Source organism: Salmo salar, chromosome ssa03 (genome assembly GCF_905237065.1).
Source record: "Salmo salar chromosome ssa03, Ssal_v3.1, whole genome shotgun sequence".
NCBI lineage: Eukaryota > Metazoa > Chordata > Actinopteri > Salmoniformes > Salmonidae > Salmo > Salmo salar.
In genome coordinates, this window is record NC_059444.1 from 16,507,793 (window position 1) to 16,525,278 (window position 17,486).

The 17,486-nt window shown below is 40.7% G+C and overlaps 1 protein-coding gene across 2 annotated transcripts; it reads right to left on the minus strand.

The window, feature by feature from the left end:
- Positions 1-6,973: 6,973 nt before the first annotated feature.
- On the minus strand, positions 6,974-15,526 carry LOC106599084 (T-cell acute lymphocytic leukemia protein 1). Of its 2 annotated transcripts, none has more exons than XM_014190141.2 (4): positions 15,296-15,526; positions 13,198-13,734; positions 12,357-12,445; positions 6,974-9,113 (listed from the first exon to the last, which is right to left on the minus strand). In XM_014190141.2, the coding sequence occupies exons 2-4, from the start codon at positions 13,671-13,673 to the stop codon at positions 8,620-8,622; spliced, it is 1,059 nt and encodes a 352-aa protein (XP_014045616.1). In that variant the 5' UTR covers positions 13,674-13,734; positions 15,296-15,526; the 3' UTR covers positions 6,974-8,619. The 2 variants fall into 2 exon arrangements, with proteins under 2 accessions (XP_014045616.1, XP_014045615.1); XM_014190140.2 differs by having other exon boundaries at positions 12,327-12,445.
- Positions 15,527-17,486: the final 1,960 nt, after the last annotated feature.

The following is a 17,486-nucleotide window of genomic DNA, read 5'->3' on the forward strand; positions in this document are numbered from 1 at the left end:
CTGTTGTTTTCTCAAAGGAGAAAGCATTACACTACTTATCCTTTCATCTATAAAATGTCTTGCACAAGTATTTTAATTTTTTTCTTTATCACTTTACACATTTATTTTGGGATCTATTTTTTACATTTTAGCAGACACTCTTATCCAGAGCAACTTACAGTAGTGAATACATACATTTCATGCATTTTTTTTAGGTACTGGCCCCCCGTGGGAATCGAACCCACAACCCTGGCGTTGCACACACCATGCTGGCGTTGCAAATACCATGCTCTACCAACTGAGCCACAGGGAAGACCACAGGGAGCCACCCCCGTAAACGTAATACGTCTGAGTGGAAAAGGAGTCTCATTTCATATGAGTTAATTTTCCTCCTTTCCTCTCCTCATCCCCACTTCTGGATTATCTTTGACCTTTTTCAAAAACAGGCGAGGAGAGGACGTAGGAGAGAGGCGATAGGAGTCGAGCAAATTCAACTGAGATTCTCCCCATGACCTCCCCATTACTCCATTATGTTACCTGCTTGGAGTTGGATGGAGGGAGAGAAGACTATTTGGTTATGAGATGTACTACTGAAAAAGGCATGAAAAAAGCAAAGCATAATTCCATCAAATTAATTCAATATTGAACTTTAACAGCCTGTTATATTCAATGAAGTGACCTTTAATATAGGCCATATGGAGAATGTTCCTCGGTGCACCCTCTGCTCTGTGACTTCTAGGAAGATTTGAATCGACTTACCCGCAAAATGTCTCCAAGATTTCCCATCATTGTGAAGCCCTAGTTATACTGTTGGTTTGTCAAAATAATTTCAGAAGATTATTATTTATTTCATGTGATTAGTGATTAATTTACGTCTGTCCCTCATTTTAAGGTCAACCCTGTTACGTGAACTGAATTCTCGTTTTAATATGGTGAAACTATTCCTTTCAACAACAACAAAAAACAAAAAAATCTAATAGTCATATCACAGTGTGAAAGCAGGTGAGCTGGTGGTACATCGGGCTGGATGTGTCAATGTGGAGTTCATACATGCATAATCTATGAGCAGAATTACTGTTTTACCTCAATTAGCCACGTAATCCCTAGTTTGAAAGCCACTGTTTTTTGCTAGCTCTGCTGTGGCATTTTCCCTACATTTCCCCCCACGTGGGCCAGCCCCCTAGCAATTCGAGTTCCAGCCAATGACATCGAGCCCCCCACCAACTAGCAAGAATAACACAACGCAGAGTGAGAGAGAGAGAGCAATGACATGGTGCATATATCTGAACATATGTGACTTGCTCTATCATAATCAGTCACATTGACCCTAAAACACATTTAGATTTGTATACACTGCTGGAAAGAGGAAATTCTTAGCTTCAAAACAACGTACAACGTGTGCATGAACTGTTCATATTGAGCGCAGCATAGCTAGTTTCAATGGAGGTCTGTCTCCCTTATGAGCTGTTCAGAGAAAATCACCCCAGAAGTTTGTTGGTGGTTTTTAGCATGGCGCCAATTCCATTCTGCACGTCTCAGTGTATAAGACTTGTTATTTGGCATCACTTGTAGCTGACTTGCTACTCATTTAACAGTTGACAAGATAATGTGCTAGCTAGCTGGTGTTTGTGCTTGTGCTAGCCAGCTAAACAGCTAGTTAGCTAGCTTGTCAGTTGACTTGTCAAACTAACTTTAACTCCAATTACCATTTTACTCTTGTCAGTTTCGTTTTTAATCAACTGCCTTGCCATTTGACACTTTTCTGTGATGTTTTAAATAAACAATCAACTACAGCAGAGTACATTTCTCTTCCAGTTGACCTCCTTATAAGGGTGTAAAGCCTTATTTGAATATTTCTTAATGTGTCACATTATTGTGGTTTACAATGTGAAATCAATTCTCTGTTGGAAGCCTATTTGCAGGAAGATATACAGCAATTTTACATCACCCACACCTTGCATTAAGAATACTTGTCAGAGTAGGGAAGAAAATACAGTACATGAAGACTCCCTACACCATGTAAACTGGAAAAACTATCTCACTAACGGTTGCTATAAATCCAACCACTTACAGATTGGATTAGTTTAGAAATAAATACACCTTCCCTTTTGTCCTCAGAACAGCCTCAATTCGTCAGGGCATGGAATCTACAAGGTGTCGAAAGTGTTCCACAGGGATGCTGGCCCATGTTGACTCCAATGCTTCACACAGTTTTGTCAAGTTGGCTGGATGTCCTTTGGTGTGGTGGACCTTTTTTTTATACACACAGGAAACTGTTTAGCATGGAAAACCCAGCAGCCTTGTAGTTTTTGACACAAACCGGCGTGCCTGGCCTGGCACCTACTATCATACCCTGTTCAAAGGCAGGTAGCCTAGCGGTTAAGAGCATTGGGTCAGTAACCGTGAAAGGTTGCTGGTTTGAATCCCCGATCTGCCTAGGTAAAAAAAAAAATGTTGATATTCCCTTGAGCAAGGCACTTAACCCTAATTGCTCTGGATAAGAGCATCTGCTAAAATGTACTTAAATATTTTGTGATGCCCATTCACCCTCTGAATGGCACACACTCACAATCCATTTCTCAAGGCTTAAAAATCCTTCTTTAACTTGTCTCCTCCCCATCTACACTGATCGAAGTGGATTTAACAAGTGACATCAATAAGGGAACATAGCTTTCACCTGGATTCACTTGGTCAGTCTCTGTCATGGAAAGAGCATAATGTTTTATAGACTTAGTGTATACACATACACATACACATATTCCTCTTCTGTAACAGTCACTGAATGCTGTCTTTTCTCATTTAGCATTCGGCAGGATATACTGTAATCCCCTGGATAAGTAAGTGTTGTGTTGGGATGTGTTGTGACGTGACTATCACTAATGCGATGACTGTTATCTTATCAAGTCAATTACCTATGTTTAATTGATTATGTGATTAAATGAATCATGTAACAATTAACTCAGTAAGTTGGGGCACCACGGGAAAACGTATCTAAGAAGTAACTATCTCCCGAATTAAACTCTTATAAGATGTACAGTATTTCTACCTCATATCAGTCTCATTCGGAACGTCTTAATATTCTGTAAATCTGCACGAACCCTAGTCTACATGATGACTTAATTATTTATTTACTAACTAAATAAATCATCCCACAGAATTACATAAACACACACACAGGATAGATTATACGTTTATTTGTTTGAAACCTATCACTAGATGGTTTCATTTCAGAGAGACAAACAATCACATTTAGTTGCAAAATGAGATATCTCAGCCTCACTCTCAGAGAAAAAAGTAGCAATGCAAGGTTTTCACAGTCACATTTTTTAAATAACTGTACAAATTATACATTTGTGACATCAATATTTAAAAAAATATACACTGTATAATAATTTTTTTGCAATTCAGTAAAATGAGATCTGGGCTCTGGTCAAATGTAGTGCACTGTATAGGGAATATGATGCCATTTGGGATGATGCCTAACTAACCTAACACTATAGCATGACGCTAGATTGATGACGTGATTAATTTATATTTTAAATATACAAGATACGAACATTCCATTTTAACTAAACAATGGATATAGCATTTTCAAACCAAACCAATTGTAACATCTAAAATCTATGAATTAAACATATGAGGACAGTAATATTTTACACACACATTTCTTTTACCAGGTAAGTTGACTGAGAACACATTCTCATTTACAGCAACAACTTGGGGAATAGTTACAGGGGAGAGGAGGAATGAATGAGCCAATTGGAAGTTGGGGATGATTTGGTGACCGTGATGGTATGAGAGCCAGATTGGAAATTTAGGATACCCGTTTAACATCCCAGCCAAAAGACAGCACCCTACACAGGGCAATGTCCCCAATCACTGCCCTGGGGCATTGGGATATTTTTTTCAGACTAGAGGAAAGAGTGCCCCCTACTGGCCCTCCAACACCACTTCCAGCAGCATCTGGTCTCCGATCTAGCGACCAACCAGAACCAACCCTGCTCAGGCTGTATCACAACCAGCCGTGATTGGGAGTCCCATAGGGCGGTGCAAAATTGGCCCAGCGTCGTCCGGGTTTGGCAGGGGTAGGCTGTCATTGTAAATACGAAAGTGTTCTTAATTGACTTGCCTAGTTAAATAAAGGTAAAATAAAAAAGGTACCATAAGCATTCATTTCTGATAAAAAATGTTATTATATAGCATTTTGGGAATAAATTCAGTTCATGCTTCATTCATTTCACCCTCACCTCTGTTGTACGGTATTCCTAAAATTATACTTTGTTCGAGGGATTTATATGTTGCATTGCACATTCAGCACTCAACACAAATACGGAAGTTAGTGACTATGAATTTCATAGAATGAAATATAAAAAAGATAACAGTGTTACTGTCTGACACGATCTTGTCTCCTGCATACAGTACGGTACCTCTGTTTTGCTTCACCTACTGACATTGGGATTTACAAGAAGTCACATGATTTTCCTGTGGATATAGGTTAGACAATATATCCACAGGAAAGTAAAATGAAATCAAATTTTCAAAGCACTGGTAAATCATTAAGATTTCTATCACCTGAAGCATGCATAGAGCAATGTAAACACGTGCACGAGCTAGGCAAGTATGCATGCATATCGTGCATGTATTTTTTATCTTGTATGCATGCTTCAGGTGATAGAAATCTGAATGCATTACCAGTGCTTTGAAAAGTTGATGTAATTATACTTTCCTGTGGATATATTGTCTCACATCCCTACCACCAAAAGGACCAACCGCACAGGCAACCAGTAAGGTAAGATAAAATATAATTTTATTCAACATTCTGGCTTGTAGAGGTTGTGAGGAAACTTTCCTGATTCAAATGCTCATTTCTGCCTGACGTAGAATTCAATGTAATTCAACGTTGAGTTTCCAGGCAGTACATGACCCTAAGCATGATGGGATGTTTCTTGCTTAATTAACTCAGGAAACACACTTGTGTGGTAGCACCTGCTTTCAATATACTTTGTATCCCTCATTTACTCAAGTGTTTTCTTCATGTTGGCAGTTACCTGTACATCCAATACAAACCATAAAAGGAGAGACATCGCCACCTGTGGGTAGAGAATGAGAAAAGCGTCTTTCCACCATGAGTTTTAAACCATCCTATTTTTCCAGGTAAATTAAGAGATAAACCATTTCTGCTTGTTTGCATTTGAGTTTGTGTGTGTGTGTGTGTGTGTGTGTGTGTGTGTGTGTGTGTGTGTGTGTGTGTGTGTGTGTGTGTGTGTGTGTGTGTGTGTGTGTGTGTGTGTGTGTGTGTGTGTGTGTGTGTGTGTGTGTGTGTTTGTGTTTGTGTTTCTATACTGTATACTGTGTGTGAAAATATAAATAACTGCCATGGTGGCGTAGGCAGTGTAATCTGTACCCAGCAGGCTGGATCCCCACTGTGTGAGAGTCAGTGTATTGTTCCTGCAGCGCGTCAGATAACAACTCATTAACATACAGAATCATTTGGCTGCAAGAGACACTCTGCCATCCATCTGCACTGAGATGATAAATACACACACACATGCACACACACACTTACCCTGTCTTTTTGTCACTCTTTCTCTCTCTCGCGCGCTCTCTCTCTCATACACTCTTTTTAGACGGACAGTATGACTATAGTCTCCAGTTTGCTGGTAAATGTATGTTTGCAGTCCAGTCACAGAGCTAGTTATAGAGGTCACAGTCCAGTCACAGAGATAGTTATGGAGGTCACAGTCCAGTCACAGAGCTAGTTATAGAGGTTACAGTCCAGTCACAGAGATAGTTATGGAGGTCACAGTCCAGTCACATAGATAGTTATGGAGGTCACAGTCCAGTCACAGAGATAGTTATGGAGGTCACAGTTCAGTCACAGAGATAGTTATGGAGGTCACAGTCCAGTCATAGAGATAGTTATGGAGGTCACAGTCCAGTCATAGAGATAGTTATGGAGGTCACAGTCCAGTCACAGAGATAGTTATGGAGGTCACAGTCCAGTCATACAGATAGTTATGGAGGTCACAGTCCAGTCACAGAGATAGTTATGGAGGTCACAGTCCAGTCACAGAGATAGTTATGGAGGTCACAGTCCAGTCACAGAGATAGTTATGGAGGTCACAGTCCAGTCACAGAGATAGTTATGGAGGTCACAGTCCAGTCACAGAGATAGTTATGGAGGCCACAGTCCAGTCACAGAGATAGTTATGGAGGTCACAGTCCAGTCACAGAGATAGTTATGGAGGTCACAGTCCAGTCATAGCCGACTGTGGAATACTGGAGAGGTCCTAAAACACCCGGGTGTCTCCGCGTTCCTAGAAACACTGCACTTCGTTTTTGTGATGTGTGCAAGTGGAGCTGATGTCACAATAATTCATACAAAAACAGAAACATATTTTTACTGCAATATTATCATTAAGTAAAATGGTTGATACAGCGATTATACATTATATGTAGCGTTCATGCATTATTACTTTGTCTGTGGTTTACTTTTTGAATAACTCTCCATGGTGGTTGTGATTGTTTGGTAATGCTGCAGACAGTCTGCGAGTGTGGAGAATCTAAAAACTGTGAACCACTTTCACAATGGCAGGATATCCTGAAGGTCACTGAGCCATGCTGACCTTTGCAGGAAGTTGTCACTTGCTTAGAGGAAGTGAGGATTCCAGACTCGAGTGGGAGTGTTTTACATGCCTTGTGGGGGGTTATGGATTTACTTCACATTGCTAGGCACAGGGAGTGATTGGTCCATTTGAGATTAATTCAGATTTAAAATGTAAGAAGAAGTTGTTTTCAAATATTCCTAGAACACATTAGTTCCATAGTCTTAATTCTATATCGGCAATGATTCCTGAGAAATAAGTAAATAAAGAAAAATGCATAACAAAAATGTACAAATCTGTGTTATAAATATGATTGAAAAAATGGTCTGGTTTATAACACAATTGTCATGGTTTACAACACACATAAGGAATATTTTGTATGGCAGTAGTTTGCGTTTTTGTGTGTTCATTTTATTCAGCATTTTATATAAAAGTCATTGCATATAGTCATAGATATATTTATCATACAACAAACATGCTTTTTTACTAAAAACAACAATATCCCTTTGCTTTACTGTAGTTCATAAAATAGTAACCAGAGGTACCAAGATAGGCTACTAAATGTCTGCTGAAAAAGCAGCAATCAAATAACCAAACAACAGTTCACTGTTTACTGACATAAAACTGCTGATGTCATTGCTAATCCCAACAGAGAAAAGGAGGGCATATTAAGAAGGTGATATACTAAGTGTACCATACCAAATCACAACTGCATTACAATGAAAAAACATTGAAATAGAAATGTATAATATACAAAATGATTGGGTGAGTCATCATATGATTTCATTGGACATAAGTTATGGAAATACTATTTGTACCTCTTGACAGGAGAAATGGTAATTTATTACCCTCTGGTAGATGTAGTTGCTAGTTACCTTGCTGCACATAAGTCCATCATCTACATGCTATGGCAGTGTGTCTCAGAAATCAGATTGTACTTGATATGTGTGTGTGTGTGTTTGTGTGTGCGCACATGGTTCACGGTCAGTTGCCATCTTACTCTGGGGTGTTTTACTTAATGCTAATCAGTTATGTGTGACAAAAAATATAAATAAGGTACCACATTTATATAATTATATGTGTTTGTCATACATTTTCTAGAGAACATGTTGTTTGTCCACTGTTGAATGAATGTAATCAGGAGCACTGAGCAGAATCTTAAAAAAAAAAATATATATATATATATATATATCAAACTGCCGAATCACATCACTTGACATGAACCACTGTAAAAATATTTTGGTATATGTGCATGTTTGATAATGTGTTGTGAGTGCTAAATCCTTAAGATAACACATTTTCAAGCAAATAATTGTCTTTAATGCTTGTTTAAGTGTGTATTTTATTGTGAGGATTTGACATCAAGCCATTGCTATCAGTGAAACAGCTATGCTGTTGTCGTGTTGTTGTCGTAAACTTGACTATTCAGAAGAGTTAGAATGCCCTCATTGACAACTGGTGAAGTTGGATCTTAACCCAAGGTGAGAACATGACACCATTCCCATTGTCATTTCCTGGTGTGGCGTCCATTGAGTCGCCTCATGGTACCATGAGCATGAGTGACTTCTATGATGATGACATAGGATGTATACTACTCATGACATGATAGTGTAACAGAAGCACACTGTATTTCAACATTCACAACTCAGGAAATATGAAGTATTCCTCAACCCAGGTCATAGACAGCATTAAAAGCATGCAGAATTTACAAGTCTTTTGTTTTGTCCACCAATTGACCAAATAAGGACCATACCAAGCAAGCTGCCATTGGCTTCAGTATGAGCTGATTAGAATCCTGACGAAGTGAAATTCTGTCATCAGCATGCTTCCAGAACCTAAAGCACTGCTCTTTAGATGAATCTCAGAGATGCTAGGACCCGTGTCATCGATATATAAGTCATCCCTCTTTCAGGGAAATAAGTCAATCCATGTGTTTTCCTGCGGTCCACCATCAACTCCATCACCATCAACTCCACCATCGTCAACTCCGTCACCATCATCGGTATGACTGTCACCACCACTATTATCATCACCGTCATCGCTGGCTGCCGCTGTCTTGTGGACGCACGTTGCGTCGCAGTTCCCTACCGCGCGGGGCGGGCACAGTCCTCTGGGCTGTGGGTGAGTCCCGGTCCTCGGTGAAGCTCTCGGGGCTGCCATCCCCATCTGGCAGACTCCCGCAGCTGGACCCGGGCGACAACGTGCCCTGGAGGAGAAGGTCGTCCTCCGTGGCCAGTCCCACCACGTCCTGACGAGGCCCCTGGGGTCGACCCTCACGGCCCCCCACCAGAAGCCCTGTCTCGTCGTCCACGGCCACTGTGCCCCCTCCGTCCTGGTCATCCAGCAGGTTGGACAGGAAGCTGATGTACTTCATGGCCAGACGCAGTATCTCATTCTTGCTCAGCTTCTTGTCCGGTGGGTGGGTGGGGATGAGCTTCCGGAGCTCTGAGAAGGCTCCGTTGACGTTCTGCTGCCGCCAGCGCTCCCGGCTGTTGGTGAAGATCCGCCGTACGATCTTTGGCTGGCCAGCTGGTGAAGGAGAGGAAGAGGAGAGGAGGATGGGGAGGAGGAGAGGAGAAGGGGAGGGGAGGAGGAAGAGGAGGAGAAGGGGAGGGGAGCGGAGGAGGAAGAAGAGGAGGAGAAGAGAAGGGGAGGAGAAGGTGAAGAGGAGTAACGGGAGAGATACGGGATGTAGGAAGGGAGATGCAAAAATGAAAAGTAAGACTCAGACAGTCCAAATGTTTTATTATGTCAAAGTCATTGTTAAAGTCAGGCTTGCTTATTCTCGTAACTCTACAGAATTGAAGTGGACACTTCAGATGTAAGCCTTCCTCCTCACAAGGTAAATTAAAAAACGATAAGTGATGAGAATGTGTTAAAGGTGGTAAAGGAGTGGAGTGTGACACAAAATGAGAATAGAGGCATGAAAGAAGCCAGCGTAGTGATAAGAGACTGCCTTGTGCATTTATGAAGACAGCTATGGTGTTGTGGTTAAAGAGCCATTTATGTATCGTAAAGCAACCAGAAGTAGGGCTCTTTAAACACTAGCACAAGATATTACGCAGTGAGCTGTCTTACTTATTTAGACAATTGAACTTTTAGAATCTGAATACATGTATTTGTCAAAGCTCTGCCATATGTAAAGAGGTTTCAGACTTTGGCACACCAACTACAGTGTTGGATTGGCGAGCACAATGTTGCTGGGGTTGGACTCTATTCTTGGCTTTGCTACATTGATGTCAGAAGTGGGATAGGAGATTCAGTGGGGTTCAGTAGGGTCACTACGCCACAGTATATGAGAAAGTATTTAAGCATCCGGTGATAGGTGATAGGTGGTCCATAAATGTATGTCACAGGAGGTTTCTGAGGGGAGAACAGCTCTTAATAATGGAACGGCGCAAATGGAATGGCATCAAACACTTGGAAACCATGTTTCTTGGAAACCATTCCGCTCCAGTCATTAACACGAGCCAGATCTCCCCAATGAAGGTGCCACCAACCTCCTGTGATGCACAATACCAGTCAAAAGTTTGGACACACCTACTCATTCCAGGGTTTTTCTTTATTTGTATAATTTTCTACATTGTAGAATAATAGTGAAGACATGAAAACTATTAAATAACACATATGGAATCATGTAGTAACCAAAAGTGTTAAACAAATCTAAATATATTTATATTTGAGATTCTTCAAAGTAACCACCCTTTGCCTTGATGACAGCTTTGCACATTCTTGTCATTCTCTCAACCAGCTTCATGAGGTAGTCACATGGAATCCATTTCAATTAACAGGTGTGCCTCGTTAAAAGGTCATTTGTGGAATTTCTTTCCTTCCTAATGCGTTACAGACAATCAGTTGTGTTGTGACAAGGTAGGGGTCGTATACAAAAGATAGCCCTATTTGGTAAAAGACCAAGTACATATTATGGCAAGAACAGCTCAAATAAGCAAAGAGAAATGACAGTCCATCATTACTTTAAGACATGAAGGTCAGTCAATCTGGAAAATGTCAAGAACTTTGAAAGATTCTTCAAGTGCAGTCGCAAAAACCATCAAGCGCTATGACGAAACTGTCTCTCATGAGGACCGCCACAGGAAAGGAAGACCCAGAGTTACCTCTGCTGCAGAGGATATGTTCATTAGAGTTACCAGCCTCATCAATTGCAGCCCAAATAAATGCTTCACAGAGTTCAAGTAACAGACACAACACAACATCAGCTGTTTAGAAGAGACTGTGTGAATCAGGCCTTCATGGTCAAATTGCTGCAAGGAAACCGCTACTAAAGGACACCAATAAGAAGAAGGGACTTGCTTGGGCCAAGAAACACGAGCAATGGACATTAGACCGGTGGAAATCTGTCCTTTGGTCTGATGAGTCCAAATTTGCGATTTTTTTTTCAACCGCTGTGTTTTTGTGTGACGCAGAGTAGGTGAATGGATGATCCCCGCATGTGTGGCTCCCACCGTGAAGCATGGAGGAGGAGGTGTGATGGTGTGGTGGTGCTTTTCTGGTGACACTGTCAGTGATTTATTTAGAATTCAAGGCACACTTAACCAGCTTGGCTACCACAGCATTCTGCAGCGATACGTCATCCCATCTGGTTTTCACTTAGTGGGACTATCATTTGTTTTTCAACAGGACAATGACCCAACACACCTTGAGATGGTTTGGGATAAGTTGGACCGCAGAGTGAAGGAAAAGCAGCCAATAAGTGCTCAGCAAATGTGGGAACTCCTTCAAGACTGTAGGAAAAGCATTCCAGATGAAGCTGGTTGAGAGAAAGCTGTCATCAAGACAAAGGGAGCTACTTTGAAGAATCTCAAACATAAAATATGTTTTGATTTGTTTAACACTTTTTTGGTTACTACATGATTCCATATTTGTTATTTCATAGTTTTGATGTCTTCACTATTATTCTACAATGTAGAAAATAGTAAAAAATAAAGAAAAACCCTTGAATGAGTAGGTGTGTCCAAACTTTTGACTGAGACTGTATGTTACCCATTATGATATACACTACATATACAAAAGTATGTAGACACCCCTTCAAATTAGTGGATTTGGCTATTTCAGCTCCAGGAAAAGGGTTGCGCAGCCCTGATCTAGTGGAAAGCCTTCCCAGAAGAGTGGAGGCTGTTATAGCAGCAAAGGGGGGACCAACTCCATATTAATGCCCATGATTTTGGAATGAGACGTTTGACGAACAGGTGTCCACATTCTTTTGGTCATGTAGTGTATTGTCCAAAGTTGTTTTTTTAGATATTGGCACATGAAGCCGATTAACAATATCTGCGGCTCACGCCAGAAACTGTGGGATGCATTTTACAAATAGAACATCCCATTGGTGCATGCCATTCTCCTGGAACACACCCAGCCTCCCTTAATCCTCCAGTTTACTATGCAGCAAAGCCTTGGCATGGCAGCACCTTTCTCCCTACACCGTTCCTTTATGCTACAATTGTATTTGACTGTGAGTGGGGGATAGAGAAAATGAGATGCAGTATATTATGTTTCCAAGAAGCTAAAATCATAGACATCAGATGTATATTTGACTATTTCAGAAGATTAGGTTTAGTTAGGAGTTCTCTATAAGTTGGTGGTCAGTAGACTATTTTATGAAATACCTGCCCATGTTACAGCCATGCCAGGGGATAAATGGAATGGGATGATGTTGGGATGAGGAGAGGATTGAGGAGGAGAAGACTGTAAGCAGCAGGAGGACACAGCAGAGGTGCGTCTTACCATACTTAGAAAGATCTAAAATGCGCCTACCCTCGTCGAGCTCAACCTCGTAAGGCGCTGGGCGGTGCTTTACCCTGTTGCTGGGGTACATGCAGTATTGTTCCGACTCTCCTCCAAGACTAGTGACAGAGAAAATATATGAGGCACAAGTGACCATACACACGCACTATTTACACACAGGCACATATAGACTATAACAGCTCACCAATATGAGGTATGAAGCAATACCTAAATATTTCATGAAATTGATAGCCTAATTATAGCCTCTATAATATATGCATTTAGCAGAGGATTTTAGAAAAACGACTTAAAGTCATGCATGCATACATTTTCAGGATGGGTGGTCCCGGAAATCGAACCCACTATTCTGCCATAGCAAGCCCCATGCTCTACCAACTGAGCTACAGAGGACCACAGATGGTCTTGGTGTCCCTACTCACAACCAAAACACATAAGCTATGTGTGAGTATAGGCAGTAGACTAACCTGAAATCCTCCACATTCAAATGAATCAAGGAAAAGACTGCAATTAATCAACACAGGTAGCCTAGAGGGAAAGGCACTGACAGATACCCTTGTGAAGGTAGATTAAGCCAATAGCCTAGATAACAAGCAACTACATGAACTTTTGCTGTTTCTCATTTTTTTTCTCATTTTTAGGTAGACTATAAACACATGTGTTGATGTATGCCTATCGGTAGGCCTAATACTGTAGGCTACATATAATTATTCTACCTTAAAAATAAATGACGATGAATAACTTATAGGCTTATAGACTATATTCTTTAGGGTGAAATAAACCTATCAGGAAAACATAACACTTGTTTCAAATGCATAAAGGCTAGGCTATTTGATGCTTTATTATATTTTACCTGTTGATTGCGGAGAGAGGTTGCGCCAGGTTGTAGAGCATCGCTCGCGCTGGGAGAGGGAACGCGTTTGGGCTCAGCTGAACCATTCGGGCGTCGTTCAGCGCGTCTCCGTGCGGCAGCGGCAACGGCACGGGTGGTCTGCGAAGCTCCGTGATCGGTACCGTGAGACAGTCCGTTCTCTGCTGTCCCGCCTTTATATCGTCTCTCCTCGAGAGCTCGATTACTGGTACTTCCCTTTTCAGGTCAAGAGCGTCGTAAGCGGTTTCCTTGGCAACGCCGTTGAGGATGATGGTCAGGTTGTGCGGGTCCCGCAGAGGCGCGTCATCTGTTTTAACCTCCTCCCCTGGGAAGTTCTCCTCCTTCGAGTCCTCCAGGTCTTTGCATCCATTCCCCCTGATGATGGAATCCTGCTTCAGTGGGCTGCACGATTTGGCACCGGGACTTCCAGGACAAAGCTCCGGCTTAATTTTTTCCATAATTTCATCACGTTGTAGTTATGTCCTGCCTTTCCATAAATCAGCTGTCGAAAACACCACACTATGGGGCAGAAAAATGTTTCGTAAATAGATGCATGCAATAGCCTAAAAGAAGTCTGATCTTATAAAAAACGTGTTTGATTCTTCAGATTCAGATTCTAGACTTTCCCCCATCATTTCATCACTCCATGATTCCATCATTATAAGGCTGTTATTATGCTGTGAAGGGTCGTGTGTATAAAGCCACACATTTTAAAGACGGAATGTGTTGATTTCGTTGAGCCTAGAAATTAGCAAGAAAATAACCCCTAAAATGCAGGCATCTGCACATCAAATTGTTACGTGTTTTTGATTCAAAACGGGTGGTGCATGTCCTCATCAATGTCCCAAATAGTCATCACCAACACGTTTCCATGTCATTTTGTAGGCTATGGTCGAGTTACTTATTTTCCACATTTTGGATTAGCCCCTAAATAAATCCTAGAAGGGTCATCGAAGGGTTTTCTATTATGAAAAAAATAGGATAGTTCTACTTCTTGATATTCTCCGAATACCTATGGACATCTTTGAGTGCACCACATTGAATATGTTTGAAAGAAGAAGAAATACATTCAATGCGAATAACGAATAGGCCTACAAAGAATATGAACAGCACAAGGTGCCTACGTTATGAGAGGTCAGTCTAAAACAGTATTGAATTAACTGCTTTTGATGGTCATTCGTTCGTGTTGTTCTTCGAAGTCCTTTCCCCCTCAAACAACTGGGCTTTTACTTGTACGTTATTCAGATTTCAGCAACAACCTGACCAAGGCCTGTGGAGCAAGCATTCAATGTGGCATTTGAAATGGCAATTGGTGTCGATGTTTTCGAACATGACTTTTTATTCAAATCCTCTAACGTTTTTTGTTGTTGTTGCAAGAAAGACCACTTGAAAGCCTATTTGCTCTTGAAATTATCTATTATTATAGGCCTATTTAATTGTATGTATTAATTAATGTATTATTAACAAGGGTGTAAGTGAAAGGATTCTTAAAAATCCCTATTCAAAAGGCCTTTATAACGACTCTATAATGTTTTTTTTCTTCTCTCTCCCATAGTTTAAGCAATATAGCCTAAGATCCAATACAGACATTTGGAACAAAGGTTGGCATAACAGAGCTTTTGTAAGAATTTTGGATTTATTTTTCGTTCCCTTTCTTGTTCTACTGTATAGGTCTAGATGCTGTAGTATTGAAGTGTGTAGCCTACCATAACTCAAAACAACGAAGAAACCACAAGGCAATGTTTTTAACTGTAGGCTAATAATACAACCTACCACTGTCAATGGGACAATGACAATACATATTTATATCCATACAGATTAAAATAGGCCAAAACAATCCGTTTTAACCAATAGCCACATCATTATTTAGGCCTAGGCTAATGAGCCTATAATTGTGGGGAGGGGGGGTTAAATCTGAGAAACATAATAGGCCCTATAGCGTTTCTAATGCATTCCAAAGTGTCCACGGAACGAACAATAACGAAAAAGCACTTCAAACACACTCCTAATTGTAATTCAAAATAATTCGCGTGCAAAGCAGGCACGGAAAATGAAATATAGATGAATTGTATGCGCTTACCGTTCCCGACGTGTTGTTGATGTCAGTGTGAAAGTGGAGCCATTTTGTGAGTGGGTCATCCATGTCTGAATTTTTTTTGTGCTGGTGAAGTGCAGTGTGGAACTGGAAGTGAGGTTTGAGTTATTCCTCATTGCGTCCAGGGCGCCCGCTCAGTTTGTGCAGCGGAACACGACCGCAATGTGGCCAGGGGAGATAAGCGCACGGCAGCGGCCTCTTCGTTCCCGATAAGACCCTAAACCCATTATTTATGAAATGATTCATTATTATTTGGCTGTCGTAGGCTATATAGGCTTGCGGAGGGCAAAGCATAAAAATATATGGCTGCAACTCCAGTAACTACAACGATGCGAGGAATAGGCTAAAGGTTCATCGAGGTGGTTACATGTTTCTGATACAATTTTTTCCCCTGGAAAACAAAGAAATATGTATTTAAGGTATAATATGTTTATCTTTGTCGTGCATAAGGCTTAAGGGCATATCAACATTAGGCAAAATAACCCTATAATTTATAGAGTATGCCTGATAATAATAGCCATATAATAATAATAGCCTAATAATCATAATGATAATCATTATAGTAATATACATTTCAGTTGAATGTAGGTCTAATCTCTATTCTATTCCTTAATAAACAACAATACTTTGCTACATTTTTGAATGTACAAATTGATCCAATATCAAAGGACTTCTGATAGGCCTAGTGTCATTGTTTTTATGGAGCCTATGTATGGAGTGGCCAGGCCTGGGATTCATGGCAAATTTAGCGGGGTTCCCCCTGGGGAGACACGGGTGAGAGAGATAAACCCATATCAGCCCCATTCGTCGGATTAGTGAACGGAGAAATCAGCGGTGAAGAGCCATCACTGCATGACATATACGGGGTTTCTCGTTTGGGCAAAAGTCCGGCCTATGTCCTCTGTCCTCTGTCCTCTCTCCTCCAATACCAGGAAACCGATAAGTGGTCGAGGAGTGTGTCAATTCATTAGTAGGCAAACGGAAGACAGCCCTCCCCTCTTCTATTGCCTTTTTTTTGGCAAGGAAGCACAAGCCTATACTACTGTGGAAGAGTTTCGACACTGCATAGCGTTAGGGCAAAAACAAAATGTGCACCCCTTGAGGTCCCGAGGACCGAGTTTGTAAAACGCTGGTTTATAAGGGCTGACGTAGAATTGAGGTGGATATAGGCTTATTACTTAACTAGGCCTAGGCTAAAACACTTGGCCAATAATATATGTGTATTCTACAAAGACGTGTTGAGAGACATTTAATATTCAGAAACTTTTATAAGTTTCAAACTGCGGAGAAAACCTCATTGGCTAAAGTTAAACAGAACACCAGGAGACACCACTTTCACTGATAATTCCTTCCTCTGTTTTAGCGACTTGTAAAGTTGACTGTCACGACCGAAATAATATCACGTGCTTTTAGATCACTGGTCACAAGCATCCTACTGGTGAAGCAGACTGAGAATGCTGTTGCTACAAAAAGAGAAAAACAAACAGCCTATTTCCCAACTAATTTCATTCAAGTCAATAAAGTGATTGCAGAATGAGACACTGCCACACAAAACAAATAAGAATAACATAAAAGGCCTAACTGTTGAATAACCTTTGAGAATCATTTTTACCACATTGGTAGTAGACCTACTATGAATTAGCTTTTTCGACAAAGTTTGCAATTGTATTCCTTCATGTTATGACAAGGTAGGCTTTGTGGTGGGAAAAGGTAGACTAGTGGGTTGCACAGAAATTGTGTAAATGACCAAATATAAGGCCCTAATGTGCATATAGTAAGTGTAAGTTAAGGCAACAGGCAATTAATAATAAACAGATGTCATTTTCACCTTTGACACAATAGGCTATTTATTGTGAAATGCACAATAATCATTATACAGTCTTTATTTACAGTGCCTTCAGAAAGAATTCACACCCCAGAAAGAATTCACACCCCTTTTCCACATTTTGTTGTGTTACAGCCTTAATTTAAAATTGGTTATATTGAGATTTGGTGTCACTGGCCTACACACAATACCCCATAATGTCAAAGTGGAATTATGTTTGTAGACATTTTTACAAATTCACAAAAAATGTAAAGCTGAAATGTCTTGAGTCAATAAGTACTCAACCCCTTTGTTATGGCAAGCCTACATAAGTTCAGGAGTAAAAATGTGCTTAACAAGTCACATAATAAG